Consider the following 17,938-nt stretch of genomic DNA (forward strand, 5'->3'; position numbering starts at 1 on the left):
TCATAGTTCAACTTCCTTCCTTCATAAAACACACATGTAAAGTTATGGAGTTAACCACCATTAAGTAAGCAATTTCAGAAACATTTGTACAGATTTAGAGAGAAGAAATGTTTTAATGTAAGATAAGTTCCTTTCCAATCAGGTACTTTCTATCAGTTAACACATCTGGGTATTAATTTCATACTTCTGACACTGTGCTTGTCTTGGTTCTGCACAGTATTTAATATAGCCCTGAATGAGGGAGAATGTGCATTTCACTTTTCTTAATGTTTTCACTTTTTAATTTATCAGGATTCTAAAAATCTAAATTTTTAATTAGAAATTAAAAAATGTAGGATATACAAACCCTAGGTGACTGGTATCCAGTGACTGTGATGTTGCCCCAAAAACAGGTACTTTTCCCATAATGAACATCATAATCTCTGATCTCTGGTAATCCGGGAGATTGCTTCCAAAAAATCCTAAATAAAAATGCAATATAAGCACACATAAAAGAGATATAGGGTCCTTCTCTTAAAAACAAAAGCCTTACAAATACGAAGAATACATTAACAAGATCAAAACAGATGCAGAATGAAACTATGCTTTGGTTTAGGGGGTTTGGGTTTATGTCAAGCTGAGTATAAATCAAGAGGGTGCGCTAGCAGCCAAAAGGAGCAACTGTGTCCTAGGGTGCATCAAGCACAGCATCGCTAGCCAGCTGAGGGAGGTGACTGTCCCACTCTATGCTGTGCTGGTGTGGCCTCACCTCAAGTACTGCGTGCAGTTTTGGGCACCTCTAAATAAGGACATCAAACTAGCAGAGTGGGTCCAGAGGACACACCAAGATGGTGAAAGGCCCGAGGGCAAGATTTAGGAGGAACAGCTGAGGTCACTTGCTCAGCTTGGAGAAGAGAAGCTGATGGCTGTCCTCATCGCAGCCTACCCCTTCCTCATGTGGCTGTGGAAAGGAGGGGCTGATCTCCTTTCTCTGGTGACCAGAGACAGGAAACAAGATATTGGGAAAGCTGCATCAGGGGAAATTCAGATGGGACATTAAGAAAAGGTTCTTCACCGAGAGAGGGTGGTCAGTCACTGGAACAGGCTGCCCAGGGACATGGTCACAGCACCAAGCCTGTCAGAGTTTAGAGTGTCTGGACAATGCTTTCAGTCATATGGTTTAGTTTCCGGTAGTCCTGAGAGAATCAGGGAGCTGGACTTGATAATCCCTTCCAACTTGAAGTAACCTATTTTATTCTACCATTGTGCAGTAATAAATGTCACGTTGACAGAAAGAAGCTTTACTTTAAAAGGTTGGGTTGTGGGTTTTGGGGGATTTTTTTGGGAGGTGGGATGCCAACATTTTAATTTAAGAATGGTGAGAAATAATCTACTATATACTTGCTGCTGGCTGTAGAAAGCTTCATGGCATAAGCAAAGGTACAGATTAGTGAACAACATGGAAGTTACATTCCCCCTTGTTCTTTAAGTAAAGGAATACACACTGTAAATGCCCTGCAATATATAATATTAGTACCATCAAGAGAAAAATCTGAAAAAAGGGGAGAGGCAATTTTAATGAAATCATTTACAGAAACTGTTGCTCTTATTTTCAGTATTGTGTTAAGAAATACCTCAGTGAAGTTGTGGCAGCAGAACCAGCCATTAGGTGTCATCGTTGCCACTATGTTTAACACTCTTTTTTCAAGTAGCACCTACTCAAATATATTACTGTGTGACTGCTTGCAATATGATTTTCATAAAAGAAGTAATATTAGTTTTGTACCTCTGAGACCAAATGATGTCTATATTTCAAGTCCTATATAATAATATAATCAACAAATGTATTGTAAGTCCACAAGCATTTTTAATTTTCATTGAGCTTCTTGGCGATCTGCTCAGATAACAATTAAAAAACCAGTCTTTCAGAAGTCAAATACATGAAGTAAGCCTGAGATTTAGAGGCAAATATAACCAGAGACACCATACTCACCAGTATTCCTCTTTGATTCAAGCTGGTTTAATACCATTTCATTGAGGATGATGCAGAAGGGAAGTAATTTTAAGTGAACCCATGTTACTGTCATCACTCACCAATTGTTTGGATAATAGCATTTTGGACAATCCTCTCATCACTCTCCTTGGAGCTTGTGCTGAAAGTGGCACTTCCTGCTGAACTGCGCCTATCACCCAGCTCAAAGTCAACGCTGATGCGTAAGTGCTTCAACAAGGTGTTAAAAACTTCCAGAACTGTTGGGCCTGGAAAAAAAACACACAACAATGATTGCAGCTGCTAAGAGAAAGATGCCTTAAGTATATTAAAATCAATCCCTTCCCAGGAGAAATCAGGTTAAGCTGAAAAGAACAAATGAAATTCACTGTCTGAGGGATATGGCCTCAGGATAAGCTTTTGAAGTGTGCCTACACCTTGATATTTGAGAAATTCATTTGGAATCAGTAAATGCAATCCAGTGTGTATGCATAATCCATTACTATCAATTTGTAGTGAGTCTGGCTAGGATGGAGATAACTTTCTCCCTCACAGCCTGAGTGGTGCTGTGCTTTGGGTTCGTGACTAAAATATTGCTGACAACACACCAGTGTTTTGGCTGTTGCTGAACAGGGCTAGCAAGTATCAAGGCTTTTTACTTTTCCTATTCTGTCTATAGAGTAGGCTGAGGTGTGCAAGAAACTGGGAGGAGACACAGATGGGCTGGCTCACTCAAACTGACCAAGGGGCTATTCCATACCATGCAACATCACGCTCAGCGGTAAGAGCTCAAAGAAAGGAGGAGGAATTGGGGGACATTTGCTCATATGGCATTTGTCTTCCAAAGTAACTGTTCTGCAAGCTGAGGCTCTGCTTTCTGGGAAGCAGCTAAATATCTGTCAGTGGGAAGTACTGAATAAATTCCTTTGCTTTCTTTGTGGATGCAGCTTTTGTTTCACCCATTGAACTGTCTTTCTCTTGATCCATGAGACTTCTGACCTTCTCTCTACCTTCTCCCTGTCCTGTGGGAAAGAGGAGCAAATGGCTGCAGGCTGGAGACAACCCACCATGGCAAGTTTTACACAGAAAATGCGAGTGGTTGCTGAAATTAAGCATCAATACTATGTTAAACTGCTGATATTTGCACCCAATTTTCAGTTATTTCAAAACCTGCTACTGAAACCCAGTTCTATGTATTGGATCAAATACTGAGCTCTTTTATTAATATAGTAAAAGAATTCACAAGTCATTATCATGGAATGGTTTGGGTTGGAAGGGACCTTAAAAGTCATCCAGTTCCACCCCCCTACCATAGGCAGGGATACCTTCCACTAGACTAGCTTGCTCCAAGACCCATCCAACCTGGCCTTGAACACTGCCAGGGATGGGGCAGCCACAACTTCTCAGGGCAACCTGTGACAGCACCTCACCACACTCACAGTAATGAATTTATTCCTAATGTCTAATCTAAATCTACCCTTTGCAGTTTAAAGCCATTTCCCCTTATCCTATCAGTACATGCCCTCATAAAAAGCCCCTCTCCAGCTTTCCTGTAGACCCCTTTAGGCACTGGAAGCTGCTCTAAGGTCTCCCCAGAGCCTTCTCTTCTCCAGGCTGAACAGCACAGCTCTGTCTGCCTGTGTTCACAGAAGAGCTGCTCCAGCCCTCTGATCACAACTCTGACAGGTCTGTGCATGCAAGTGGATCTTTTACTGAAAGAACAGGCTCAGATTAATGAAGCAAAGCAATAATGTTTCAGTAGCAGACCAAGGAAATACAACAGCAGAGCACATGTGTACCCAACTTCGGAACTACTTTTATTTCAAAGAACTATGCTGCCTTAAATGACACAATTCACCTTATCAGCTGCTTCAAAATTACAAAAGTAAAAATGCACAAAGATCGTTCTACTTGACTCCCTTCTTACCACTCATCTCACAGCAGCTATATCACAAAGTGACAGTGCTAGTGACATTTCGTAGAGTCACACACAGATCTCTTTGTGAATTCTTACCAAACAGGAGCTTCTGCCTTTCACAAGGCTGTAAACATTCATCTACTCATTTTTCAATGCAAAGGATTATAAAGCAGTGAAACAACCAATTAAATACATTTGAGTAACTGTAAACCAAGTAAAAGGCCTTCTCAAAATACATGCTTTCATTCAGTCTGAAAACAAAGCAAAAATAAGAACCAACCTTCAAATTTATCCTTTGACCTGATGCCTTTAATCGAAGACAACTTACCTATTGATCCTTTGGCTGCTATTGCAACTGCTTCCAAAAGAACCTGAATAATGCCAGCACGAACTCGTGGCGAGTCTCTTTTACGAACATCAAGGTGTCCCAGAATTTCTTGTATTACATGATGGGAATATTGTGCCTATTAAAACACAGACAAACAGAAAGAAAGGCTTAATCTGTGACTTTAATAAGAATAAACTCGTACACCATTCAGCTACAGTCACAACCATATTCCTATTCCATAATATTCTTACTCAGAAATGTATCCAGATTTCAATCAATTCATGATTAAATATGGATTTTAAAACCTACCATGACTGATGAAGCCATCCAGCATAGTGTACAAAAGCTTATAGCATTAAAATACTCAGGAACATCTAACAAGAACAGAGGAGGCCTGAAGTAGTACTTCATTCAGCCAACTGCAGTCCAGGGCCTTCAGCTGCTATTATGACAAAATGCCATTGATATAAACGCTGAGAAAACTCAGATGTCTTCCACAAACCTGCAATTCCATAACTTTATCTTTCGGGTGTCTGTGCTTGATCCAAGCCAAGCAGCAGACTTTGATCATGTTTACAATAGACAATAGAGGTTGCTCACTAGTAAAAATCAATTAGCACAGCACAGTTCCATGTGAAGATGGATTCTTGGATTGCAACAGCAGTACAGCTGTATTGGCATGAGAAATGACCACCTTAAGAGAGATTTACTTATCAAGCACATGTCAGGTCAGTATGACTATCCATCTCCTTGTTCTGAGCTGGCTGAAGGACCTCCACACTACCTTTCACTGAGAATTCTTTAATATCTTTTTTAGTTCTACAAGTGTACAGTAACTGAAAGTAAATCAGGTAACTTCTCATCACAAACCACTATCAGGTTATTATTTTAACAGTTTTAATAAAGAATAAGGCTAAGAAGTTATGGAAAGGCATCTTTACTTCATCTATTGTCTATCACTATTGTGGTGAGGTGAGCATTTAAACTTGTCTCACCTGCTCAAACCATGTAAATGAGATAAGAAAAAAATCCCTGGAGAAAGTCCTACCTGTATAGAATACATGATGATTTTGAAGCAGGAAACAGCAAATTCGTTGGGATCCCATAGTCTGTGATGGTCTAAATGCCTGTAACCAAAAATTAAGAGACCTGAAATAATGACATTCCACAGATATAATAAATGTCAACTTACAGTTTTCCCAAAATTCACCTCAAATTGATTATTTCCTTAACATAAAGCTTTTAAAGAGTAACTAGGTAAGAAAACTACAACCTCAGAAAAGCTTTGTTTCAAGGTTTAGGATGTGGTCACAAAACATTCTGCTGTAACAGAAATTCCTGATCTTCCAGTTTTGGGAATTTAAGGAACCAGTCATACCAAAGATATACAGTTAAGAATATACTGTTTCCATACAAAGTGTACACATAAAAATAGCTGTGACACTATTTATAAGGAAGAGAAACACTGAAGAAGATGATTATTATACCTTGACAAACTCTAAATAAGATAATTTGTTTTGAATCAGGAGCTACAAAATAATTATCACTGAAAGTTAAATCCAGAAGAGAGACTCTAAGAATTACTTTCATTTTCACAGTGGTTTCATGAATAATATATGGAAACCAAAAAAAAGAGCTACTCTTTGTATATATACTCCTTTATCACTCTGAAGTATTTCAACACTTCCTGCAAGAATTATCCAAACAGAATCAGAACGATAAATGCTTCAGTTTCTCTTTAAATGGGATAGGAGCCACCAATGAAACACTGTCAGTTTCAAGCAGAGAGAAATTCTGCTTAAACACTATGCTGAAAGCTATGCATAGGGCAGACATAAAACCTTCCAAAAAGAACTGAGTAACTAGAAAAGCATGACAAAAATCAAGGCATATTTAAATCTTGGAGTCTGAAAAAAGTAATTTTGGATGCCTTTTAACTGGTATGATTTAGGTTAAACCCCCCTCAAGCAAACAAAAACCAAACACACCAACAAACAAAAAACAATAATCAAAAGAAAAGCAATCAAAAACTTCCTTGCAGCAACTGAATTTGTCTTTCTAAATAGGAATCTCAGTTACAGAATCACTACTGGTCTGCCATTCCTCAGAGAGCAGAGCAGACATATAAAGATGCTCCAAATAACAAATTTGAGAGCATACAGGTGAAAGCAGCCACTACCCTGAATGCTGGAGGACTGACTGGATGCTTTAACTGACTTTGTTTAGAGTCTGAAGGTCTCAATTACCTCACTGGCCAGCTGCTACCAGCCTAGTGACCTAGTTGAGCACACAGGTCTTCTTCAAGGTTGATTAAACTAGCTGGCATAAAGCCATCCTCCACTGTGCCCTAAATTATGCTGCAGTCCATCGCACAGCTTAGAAGAAATACAGCCATTTTGACACATTACGCAGCTTTAAATAGAAATCCCTACAGGAAATATTTTCAGGAATATTAAAGCTGTCTGTCTGCCAAGGTAACAGCATATTTGCATTACTAAACATTAAACTGGACTACCTGGTGGAGATAGCTGGCTTTCTTGTGCACATGCCAAACACACAGGTACATTTAATCCTGCCTTGGATAGAAAGACAAAAAAATTACCTCTTTAAATCCTTCAAGGCTTAGTGTTTCATCATATATTTATTCATATCTTCTTTCTCCCTAATATCATTCCAGTACAGCCCATCACTTGTGGATGACAGCTTATTTTAGCTAGCCTATTTTATTTTTGTCTTACCAAACACAAAATCATGCTCTCCACTGGCTTCTCCTGATTGCAGCTAAACCTTTCATCTTTCAGGGTAGCATGCTTTCTCCGTTACCTCTTTATGTGCCCCAAAGATTCATTCAGGCAGGTTATGGTCAAGATTATTGGTCAAATTATATGTCTTACATCAAGTTTGTTTTTTATTTCTCAAAACAAGACACACAGTTTTCCAGATAGGCAAAGAATTAGCTGCATCAGGTACATAAACTGATGGGGCGATGGAAGGGGAAAGATGACAGCCCAAGTTAACATTTTGAGTAGTAGCTCAACTGGCAGCATACCTTGTGTACAGGAATTTTACTCATAAGAAAAGGAGTATTAGATTATTGTAGGTGATATATTTTACTCATCAGAATGCAGGCAGTGTATGCAACATAGTTTTGCTTGTGTAAAAGAGAGTTAATGCTATCTTGAACATGCTGCATTTAGTTTAGTTAAAAATCAAGTCACATCTTGCTTGTTTTGTTTTTTTTTTTTTCCAATTAGATTTTCTTTAACAAAAAGTATCTATGTGAGATTGCAAAACATTTTATTGCTGGATTAACAAATGCCGAACTCTGCCTTCTACTAAAATGTTGCACATATGTAGCAAATGTGCACAATTGTGTTTCTGAAATTAAAAGGAACAGCAGAAACAATGGTGCAAATAACTACTTTATCAAGTGAGAGCCACAATCAGTCAAAATTCAACTCACAGTACAAAATGATAAACTGATGCTGGTGATTACAAAGTAGAACTGAGGCATGTATGGAAATGTATGAAATAATCTTCTCATGCACTATGTTTGCTGGAAGAATATTAAACACCAGTCTTCTGATATTCAAAACCCTTGCACTGATGATCTGATAACTCACAAGAATGGAAATACAGTGAGATGAATAGGGTATAACTTGTTATACTTGGGAAGTTGTTTATATTCACTGTATCCCCCTGGATCTGTCTAATCTATTCACCATTGCAAATTCATGCTAAGTAAGTCTAAATAGCTTGTGACTGCTGACACAAAATACAGATTTTTTTCATCTCATATTAATATGAAATTTTTGACTTTCATTAAGCAGTTTGCCAGATTGATCTGTCAGATTTCATTAAAAAATAGGAATTTGTGACTTTCCAGATGCAGACACTTCTAACCATGGAGAATTTCTGCCAAAGACAAGGAGAATTAAAGTCAATCCAAAACCATACCAAGAGACTGACTCCAGATTTCAACTGTCTTCATTACCCTCAAATCATGTTGCAGCAGTACTGTTCTCCCAGTTTTGCAAGGAAGTGATGGCACGTGGACTGGTCATAGAATGGTTTGGGTTGGAAGGGACTCCAAGGCAAGATAAAGGAAGCCTTCAAGTGGGGAGCAGAACCTGCATCTTCAGTGTTAGCACTTTAATAAGTGACCTTATCATTATTTTCAGAACTTTCTTAAAACCAGTGAAATTGTTGAAAACTGTTAGGAGAAACTTTTTCTAACCAAGTGTGCACAAATTAAGTCAGGTTTTTCAACTGGATACAACGGACTCGCTATCTCAAACTTCCACTCTACCAGTTCTGCCCATTCACAATGCGAAGCTGATTATATAGCACACCTTTTTTTGGTTAGGAAAAATAGCTTGGAAGCTGCATTTTCTGCACTCTTTCTCTCAAAACCACTAAACCTTTACAGCAGTTACTTACAAAAAGATGAACTTATTTGGCAATTCTTCCTCTAAATGGAACACAAAAATGGTGACCACAAGCACTCTATTCTGAGTAACTGTGGTCATCATCTACTGATTTCAGCTCACAAATAAAGCATGCAGTTCCCTCTAGTGGCAGGTATTTTGGAGGAATGCAAATTCTACACGTAGGAAAGGTTGAAGATTTATTAATAAAGCACTCAATTCTACAACAGTTAAACTCCTATCGGACTGGTATAATAGGTATACACGGAAAGATAATAGCACAGCTCTTTGCAGTTAATGCTTTTGGGTGAAAAACAAGTGGCTACAGAAGTTTTCTGTCCTCAATACCTATCCTATCTTCTTTTTGAACTTCTGTTCTTACTTAACAGTAGTAAATAAAGGGCTTTTGGAAGCTTGAAAGCCTTTCAGTACAGGAATGGAATCCTTAAGTCTTGGGGGAAGAACTAGGTCATCTAAGAGAAGATGTGCCCATAACAGGTGCATATCTTGAAAATCTACAAGGAGCACACAGCTCTCCTCCTCACCAGGGTTTGAAAGTTGTATCACTGAATTTAGAGCTTCCTGTAAAGATCTCCCCTGAGAATATGCCTACTTTTTAGATGCTAGAGGTGAAAGAAGCAGATTTAAGTTATCTCAGTGTTTGTAGCTTTTTTCACGTCTTTTTTTTAGGAAGCAACTGTAGCACAGAACTGAAAAACACTGCACTTAATAGTTAATACATCAGCTGTCATTTGTACTGCATGCATTTGTGTATAACGTCCCTACTGTGTGCGCATCTGCCATTCACAACTAAGTGAGCTGTTAAAAGATATTCCTCACAAAATAGCAAAACAGGTCTTCGAAGAAAACTGCAAGAAAGTACAAATCTCAACTTTATATATTCATCCAGGCACAGTGTTCACTTGTGCTACTTGAATTTTATGTGGCTTGTCTCTTCACTGACTGCAACGGTTATCTGTGGGATGCCAATATCTACAATAAACAGTTCCACATTCAAAAGAAAGGCCAGCTGAGGCAAATCCCTCCAAATCATTACATCGCACTTCTAAAATCAGTAAAATGGGAGCCATGTTTCTTCATAACTATCTTCAAGTTGATAAGCAACTAAGACTTGAGATTAAGAGAAGGGCAATTTCTTGAAGAAACATGAATGGAATCCCTTAGGTTGAAAAGGAGGAAGGAATTTAACGCAACATAATTAGAGGATGAAATAAAAGCAAGTCTCAAGGTAAGACCTTCCATGAATTTTCAACTTACGCAAAAACTGGTCTGACAGCATTATTCATATTTCCATACGTTGCTCTTCCTAGTAGCTCCCTGAAGCAGTTCTCAGCCAGCAGAGCAGGATTTTCCTCTTTCTCTCCTCCTGTAGGTGAGGATGGAGGGCCTACTCTGCTGAAGTAAGACAAAAATACACTGATTTTACTACTGCTTAATGTTCATCATTCTTACTGTACCCACCCTTGGATCTACAATGTTCACAAGTCATGCTTTTGATCCCAAAGCCCCTGTTACTTCAAATATGCATCAAACCAGAGTTTGGAATAACATATTTTATTCTCTTATAGCAGGACTATAAACCATCATCTGTCCACTCAGTAGTGATCTCTGTATTGGTAAATATTTATATGGCAAAACCAATGGCTGTTAACATTGATTTAACCTGTTACCCACTGTATTTTGCAAACTATAACCCATTGCTAACAATGAAGGCTATGAAACCATGTAAAAAGTTAGGCAGAATCTTTAGTCACTTTGTTCAGACTAATGATCTATTTCACCTGCCCACTACTGAATCCACACTGTGTGGGTGACTGTTAAATAAATCTCCAATACTTCTGCAGGAACAGATGGCTTACAAGTTGAAAAATGTCTGATTGAACTGATTAGAACATTATCACCCACACAGTTACCTCTAACTAGATTTGTAGAAGTTAAGTTAGTCACCTTCTAACTTTGCCCAACATCACTATGGAGAGGATTGTACATGGTGTCTGTGCACTGGCACAGGCTGCCCAGAGAAACTGTGGCTGCCCAATCACTGGCAGTGTTCAAGGTCAGGTTAGACGGGGCCTGGAGCAACCTGCTCTAGTGGAAGATGTCCCTGCACATGACAGGGGGTTGGAAGCAGATGGACTTCCAACTAAAATCATTCCATGATTCTATGGATAAAAAAAAACAATAAAAAAAGATAACATGACGGAAGGGAGAGGAAAAAAGCAATGGGTGGGGGAGGATTTTATTACACAGCTACTATTTCTTCAGGTGCTAAAATACCCCAATGAATGACTTAAAGTAAAATATTTTTTCTTAAGCTAGAAGGAATTAAAATTAGCATTTAAATATCAACTTCATTTCATATGGAAATTTCAACTTCGGAGCTTAATAAAACGTGCTGTGCAAAGCAAGGCTTTAATTTTTTATACTAATGATCAAATGGCAGCTACCAAATTTCTGTAAGGTTCAAATACTGCCACTTCCCATTATTTCTTTTCTCTCTGTGACTGGGAATCAGGCTGACTATTTAAAATCAATGTGGTACAGAAAGAAAGTAAAACTACCAAACTGAAGACTGAATCCAGACAAGAGAAGCAAAACTACAGGGATGCCAGAATATTTTGAACAAACTAAAACCTACTGAGGCCCAAATTCTACTGAGTTTTGAAGGCAAGTCTCACCTTGGAATAGCAAAGATCATCACCCATGCTGTAAACAGTGAAAGCTAGAGCCCTTCCAGAAGAGTTTCCAGTTTCCCACTTCTCATTTTTGATGCAGGCCCTGAAATGTTTTGTTTTTTTTTTTTTTGGGGGGGGGGGGGGGGGGTGGTGTTGTGGGTTTTTATTTTGTCATTTTGTTTTCTCCTTGCCCAAATTCACTTCTTTTTTAGTACACAGAGACCTGAATTACTACAGCAAATCAAAGGCATTTGAAAAGTATTTCTGAATTAAAGCACTTCACACACCATACCATTAAACTGTTAATATTTCATTTAAACTGAGCAGTTGAAAGGTGAAAGACTGCAGAGGAAAGAAAGTTTCCCCTAAGAAGAACTGTAGCTACAGATGGCATGTATTTTTTTGCACAAAACACATTATAGAAACTTAAGTGAGGGTTCACACACATTCTGTATAGACGTGTTTAGAGATTTATTTTAGTCTGAAGAAATCAGTACACTAAAACCTTAAACATACTTTCAGTTCTGCAGTGCAAGTTTATGCATTAAATACATTTAGAAGTGTTCATCAGCTTTAGTTAATGTACACTCCTTAGTATCTAAAACACATAGCTTTAGAGCACTTCAACGAGTGAAATACTGAAATGCCACTCGTCAGATGAACATGTTAACATCATAGTTGCAATATCTTCTGATAGCAGAAGATCTTCCAGTGCTTCAAGACTACTGCAGTCTAAAAGTTGCGATATACAAGTCCGGTTCCCTCTGGTAACATCAGTGTTTCAGAAATTACCATAACATTGCTGCCTTGTCAGATTTTAATAATAGGAAAGCCCCAGGCACCCTGTTAGATAAGTAAGGAGAAATAGTTTTACAAATATAAAGTGATTAGAATTTTAAAAGGCATGACAATTTGTACATAACCCAACATGAGCACCACTAAACCACAGCTTCATTCAACTGCTGTGCTTCTCAATCTGCCTGTTTTTCCCTCCCTGTACTGCCTCTCAATCTGCCTGTTTTTCCTTCCCTGTACTGTCTAGACTGATCCAGACAGACAGGCATCCTTCTCAGTGCAGAGAAGGTACAAACAACCACCCAGGACTCTTATTCCCATTGCTGTTTTGACTCAGATTCCCAAGAATGCAGCAGCAGTACAAAGTGGGTGGAGGGAAAAAAGAAAGCAGGGTGCAGAACATGCAGTGAGTTCTGCCTGGAAGAATTATAGTTAAACCAGTAAAAATAAATTACGTGTTAAGTGTCTCTATATGAAAACCACAGAAGGTGGCCTCTCAGCATTGCTTGGAGTCTTATTTTAGAAGAGGTTAAAGGGAGAAACTGCAATCCAGTCTTCATGAGTCTTCAGACTGCATCAGAATGTTCAAAATTGTCTTTCCTTTGTCTGTCAGAATCACCTTCTTATTTTGAACTTTTACAGCATCTACCCCTAAGTATTTCTCACTCAGAGTTCCTTTAGCATTATCAGATGAAAGACAATGAAAACTGCTTTTAACTTTTATAGTTTTAAGGGAAAGCTTTGTACAGCCTCTCAAGGTTCTAAATTCAAATGAGCAACATTTTGTTTCACTGACTTGGTTTTTAGACAAAGATCAGAAAACAAAGATCTGTTTTTTTCAACAAGGATCTGACAAATCCAACTGCAACACAAGTAAATTACTACTATTTCTCTGCATCCAGACTTTCTTTACTACAGAAAGTCCAGAGGAACGAAACATGAAGTGCATTTTGCAATTAAATGGGCAGGAACTACTCCCTTGAACGGTTCTACCAGTTCAAGGTAGTAGCATATACTATATACTGCATATATATGCATGACAATTATTTTGTAACACAGAATCATGGTGAAGTACAACTAAGAAAAAACCCAATTTGATTTTTAGAACAAGTTACACTTGCAGTTTTTTCTGATAGTCATGTAACTAGAATGTGCATACAGATATACAAATAACACCCAGAAATACAACTGTTTTTCTAAAGTGTTTAAATATTAAAAACTACAAAAGTGTCTCATCTGACAGGTTCTCAGAAGAATCTAGGATTAAGCTACTAAGTAAGGTTCCACAAGTACAAATTATGCTGATCTTTAAGCTAAGCCTTAACAACATGTACCTCAGCTTTAACCAAAAATGGTTATTTTCTATGGACTTAAGATGGGGGTATTTTCTGGTATTTCTGCTCTCTCTTAAATAATACTTCGATTCCATCTGCCAAAACAATGTGCTTCTGACTCCTACTCCTCCAGATGTCTCTGTTTGTGCTCCACACATATGATATCACAAGATGAGAAATTCTCTGTAACATCACTTAAGGCCTAGAGATCAACAATTTATAAATACTGTTTTCAGCTTCTGTCATATGTACATCATAAAGGCCTCTGATTGTCACTTGGAAAAGCATTAGTCTTTTTTTCCGTTGAACGTGCATTATAGAGAAAGTTTCAAGCAATATTTGACAGTTGTTTTTTGACAGATTTGTTTTCTACCACCACTACTGCATTGCTCAACAAATGACAGAAATTGGTCCTGCAGTACACACAAATTGATCTGCCTTACAAGGTTGATCCAAATCCTATTTCAGTTAGCTCTACCATCAGTAATTAGTTTAATTTTTTGCTAAATGGCCAACCTGCATGTAGAATCCTTGTAAGAACAAGCAAAGCCTAACAAGGCTCTCCTTATTCAAACAGCACTTCCAGAAACCTTCGTCTCTTATTCAGAACACTCTTCAGATGTAAAATCCAGATATTTCTGTACATACTGTGTGGGCCCTCAGTTTTATGCAGTAAATAAATAAAGCATGGACAGAAAGACAACTATTGATTTAGTTATGTAGTCTCAAAACCTGCTTTAGAGAAAAGACAGGTGCTGACAGTTAGAAGTATGAGAAAAGAATGAGGCTGAAGAATTGGGAAACACACCACCTAAACCCAACAAACTAAAAGTGAGAAACCTGACAGATTTAGCAAGCTGAGTGTCATGTGAAAGCCTGAAAAGCGTGGTGGTATGAGAAGGCTGCTGAGCCTACTTACCAAGCAAGCTTTGAAGCAGCTATGGTTGGACACAAAGCAAACATTTAAGCTCCTTTGCATAGCTGAGATTGGTTTTAGGGAATTTTCCCAGCGCTAGCAATAGAAGTGCTTAAAACACATGAGTGACCAGGAATAAAAATACCTGTCAATATCGTCTATTTTCTGCATGTTAAACAGCAGCGAAGGTACGATCTTGTCCATGTGCTGAGGTTCCCATATAGTTGCTCGAAGTTCATCGTTAACTGTTTTTCGAACCACTCCCTGAATGCCCCTGATTCCAGCAATCCGAATCCTAAGGAAGGAAGAAAAGGAATTAGTGAAAAGGAGAAGAAACACATCACCTCCCAGTATGGCTGTTTCCCTAGTTGGCAGTAGTAACTACATAGCGTGGGATTCAAATGGGTTCTCACAAGCAGTAATATGGAAATGTGGCCAATTCCTTAAGGTTGCCCATATTGCCTTTAAACGCCTTCAAAGATCAAACAACCAAACAGAAGATGATCCAAAAGGATAATACCGACACTGACCAATGAATACTCAGGCTGTGTGCACCACCTCCAACAGAAGGCAAACAGGCAAAAATCCACAAGCTCTACACAATTTACCACCCATCAGTTGAAACTGCACAATCTCAACCTATTCCAGTGCTGAAGAAAACTGGTGTGAAGTTACCACAGCACAGCTGAACCAATATCTAGTCATGATCATGTCCTTAGAAGTTGTAATTAAGGCTTTGGATTAATTATAGGCAAGTTTTAAAGATCTGTGCAAGATTCACAGGATGGAAAGCAAAGGATAATGCTATCAAATTATGCACAATGCACAAGAGGGACTGCCACTTTTATCCCAAACCCATTTGAACGGAATTAACTGAGATCTGATCAACAACAATAAAACAAAGAAAAAGAATATTAGTTTTAGGCTGACTGGCTAAGGCTTTTTCTTTCTGTTAGCTAGTTTTGTTACTTTGTTAAAAATAGGTTGCAGGAGAATCTCTGCAATTAAATGAATGGCAAAATATTTTGTTGAAGTGGTAGTAGCAAACTAGCCATTATAATAAATGGTAGGAATAGGATTTTACTTACTGAAAACAAGTAGAAGAAAGGGTGGTACAGCCATCAAGTGAAATAAGCACAAGATTTGCTAAAATTTAAAGTTATTTCTATTAAAAATCCATCCCTCCTTTTTTAGATCTTAATTTCAGAACGGACAACACGTAACTCGCCTTTGCTCAAATTTGCTGAATGAAGATATTTGCTAGAGGAACAGACCTCACTAAACTCTGTAACATTTCTCTTTAGATTTCAATCTTTCTGTTTTTCAGCTTTTTCTGAAGGAAACCACATACATTCAGTGTGCATCTGATACCATTCTAGACCTTTCAAGACAATTTTACCAGGGTTACACACACAACAGGGAAGAAAAGGGATGCACAGTTAGAAAAGCTCTTGCTGCTGCTGCACTGCAACTACAGCGCAGTATCCAATACTGTTTTCAATACTGAGGATCTAAGAGTGGCAGTGGTTTTTTTTTGCCTTTGAATTATGAGTTCTCAAGCTAATCAAGCTTTGCTGACACTGCAGGTTTAGATTCATTAAATATTAGGACTGACCTCTGCTCCTGAAAGGGATATCTCACTTTACAGGTCAGGGTCAGTTTCAGTCTCAGAGCCTACATTACCTGATTATATGTGTAGATGATGTTCAAGCTCCCACCCAAGCCAGAAAGTTCAGTGGAACCTCAAGCTATGCAGGTGGACAGCAACTTCAAATGTCAAGCCCTCAGCAACATGGTCTAGTGTGAGGCATCCCTGCCCATGGCCGGGAGGTTGGAACTAGGTGATCTTGAGGTCCTTTCCAACCGAAACCATTCTATGATTCTATGTCTGGTTTAGGATCACCTGAATTTCTCCCCAGTCCTCATCAAGAGAATCAACTACTTGTGATATCTACAGTCTGCCACAGCTCAGTTCTTTTGTTGAATTACCTCAGAACCTCCAGCAAATTGCTGCACCAACTCCAATGACTGCTGTTCATAAAGATCTCTTTTGAAAGAGATACATTTAAGCTGTCTAGAATGAAGTAGTAAAAAGTAATATTGCCATATATTTGGCTAACCTGAGTAAAAAATTGATTCACAGTGGGAAAAAAAGGCCACACTTGTGTACTAGAGTACCATTAGAAGTGATTTCACGTTCTTACTATTGTACAGGAGGCTAAAAAATGAAGGTTGTCTTACTGAGAAAGGTGTAGCATCAAATTTCATCACATTGCTCTAAAGAACGTTTAGATAGGTATTAAAGCAGAGATTACATTTAAATCAAGGTCATGTACAGACTTCTGTCACTAGGATGAAATTCCTCCTTGTCTAAGGGTACAACAACATTGCAAACTGCAGCACAGATAAGGTGCAGGCTGACACTCTGAAGAACAAAAGATTAGCACAGTTCTCTTACTCCTACAGCAATCACAATTTTGAGGTGTTTTAATTCTGGGGTAACCTTATGAGTAGAAAATCATACCTGATAGACCAATGTGGGATGTATTAGTCTCTTCATTCATTCCATGTCACAGCTCATTACTTATATTACCTCTCATTTGCCAGGGGCAATGAAGGTGAAAGTACCACTAAAAATCCTGAGCTGAGCTTTATATCCTATCCTCTATGAAATGTTTCATGGTAAGTAAGCAGTTTAACATTTATGTTTTAATTTCACTAAGCCTAAAAAGGCAAAATCCCCGAAAGCTCATTAAAACATTTATGAATACTGTTTGCAATCCTCAGCCTCAGGTAAATAGTCTGTACCTGGCAGAAGCCTAAGTTACGAGGTAGCTGCAGTAGACAAACTGACTTCGCCAGTGCTACCTGCTTAAGAAGTTTCCATCCCCTTTTCCCTTTGTCCCTCAATACAATTCAGGTCTTCACCATACAATTCACATGGTCAGCCTGTAAAACCATTCACTGGAATAATCCTCCTAAAGGACAAAGGGATGGGGGCAGGGGTAAAAGTACAGGAAAAGCAGACAGATTTAATCGTAACCATTTTAGAGACACAGTTTACAGCAGAACCCTACATACCACAATAGGGCAACAAATAAGATGGCAGCAAATTACAGCAAATGAGAAATTAATTTTTTGGTTTGTGTTTGTTGGTTTGTTTTTTTCTTCCCTCCTAAGCAATGTACAAACTAGTCATTCTTTTTGAAACTGCAAACTTTTGGACAAATCCTTATGTGTCGCAGTGAACGTGAAAACAGCACACCCAAAGGGTTAAACAAACGTAAAGCACATGGATTTTTCACAGTTGGCTAAATAATTTAGCACATGGAAATAGAAAAGATGAGTATAATGGAGATGCAAATAATATAATCTGAAATGCCTTAAGTTTTCTAAGATACTCAGGAGTCAAAATACAGCTGAACAATAAGAACACATCTGCTAGGGGGAGCTGAAGTAAAACTAATCGTGGAGCTTACATAAGAATGCCCAAATTTGTAATACTAACGCATGAAGGCGTTTCAGCTTCAGACAGTCTCATACTGCAGACATCTA

General features: G+C 38.4%; 1 protein-coding gene across 5 annotated transcripts in view; it reads right to left on the bottom strand.

Moving 5' to 3' along the window:
- EFR3A (EFR3 homolog A) overlaps positions 1-17,938 on the bottom strand; it is a 75,757-nt gene that overhangs the window by 23,631 nt on the left and 34,188 nt on the right. For 4 of the 5 annotated variants that reach the window (XM_057429836.1, XM_057429835.1, XM_057429834.1 and 1 more), the window contains 6 exons: positions 14,529-14,678; positions 9,921-10,058; positions 5,264-5,342; positions 4,216-4,351; positions 2,074-2,238; positions 347-461 (listed from right to left, as the gene is read on the bottom strand). In XM_057429836.1, the coding sequence (XP_057285819.1) occupies positions 347-461; positions 2,074-2,238; positions 4,216-4,351; positions 5,264-5,342; positions 9,921-10,058; positions 14,529-14,678 (783 nt within the window). The remainder of the gene's footprint in view (positions 1-346; positions 462-2,073; positions 2,239-4,215; positions 4,352-5,263; positions 5,343-9,920; positions 10,059-14,528; positions 14,679-17,938) is intronic. The other variant, XM_057429833.1, reaches the window with a different exon arrangement.

Source organism: Pezoporus wallicus, unplaced genomic scaffold (assembly GCF_028554395.1).
Source record: "Pezoporus wallicus isolate ANWC-B61680 ecotype Strahan unplaced genomic scaffold, APGP_CSIRO_Pwel_v1 contig_7545, whole genome shotgun sequence".
Lineage (NCBI taxonomy): Eukaryota > Metazoa > Chordata > Aves > Psittaciformes > Psittacidae > Pezoporus > Pezoporus wallicus.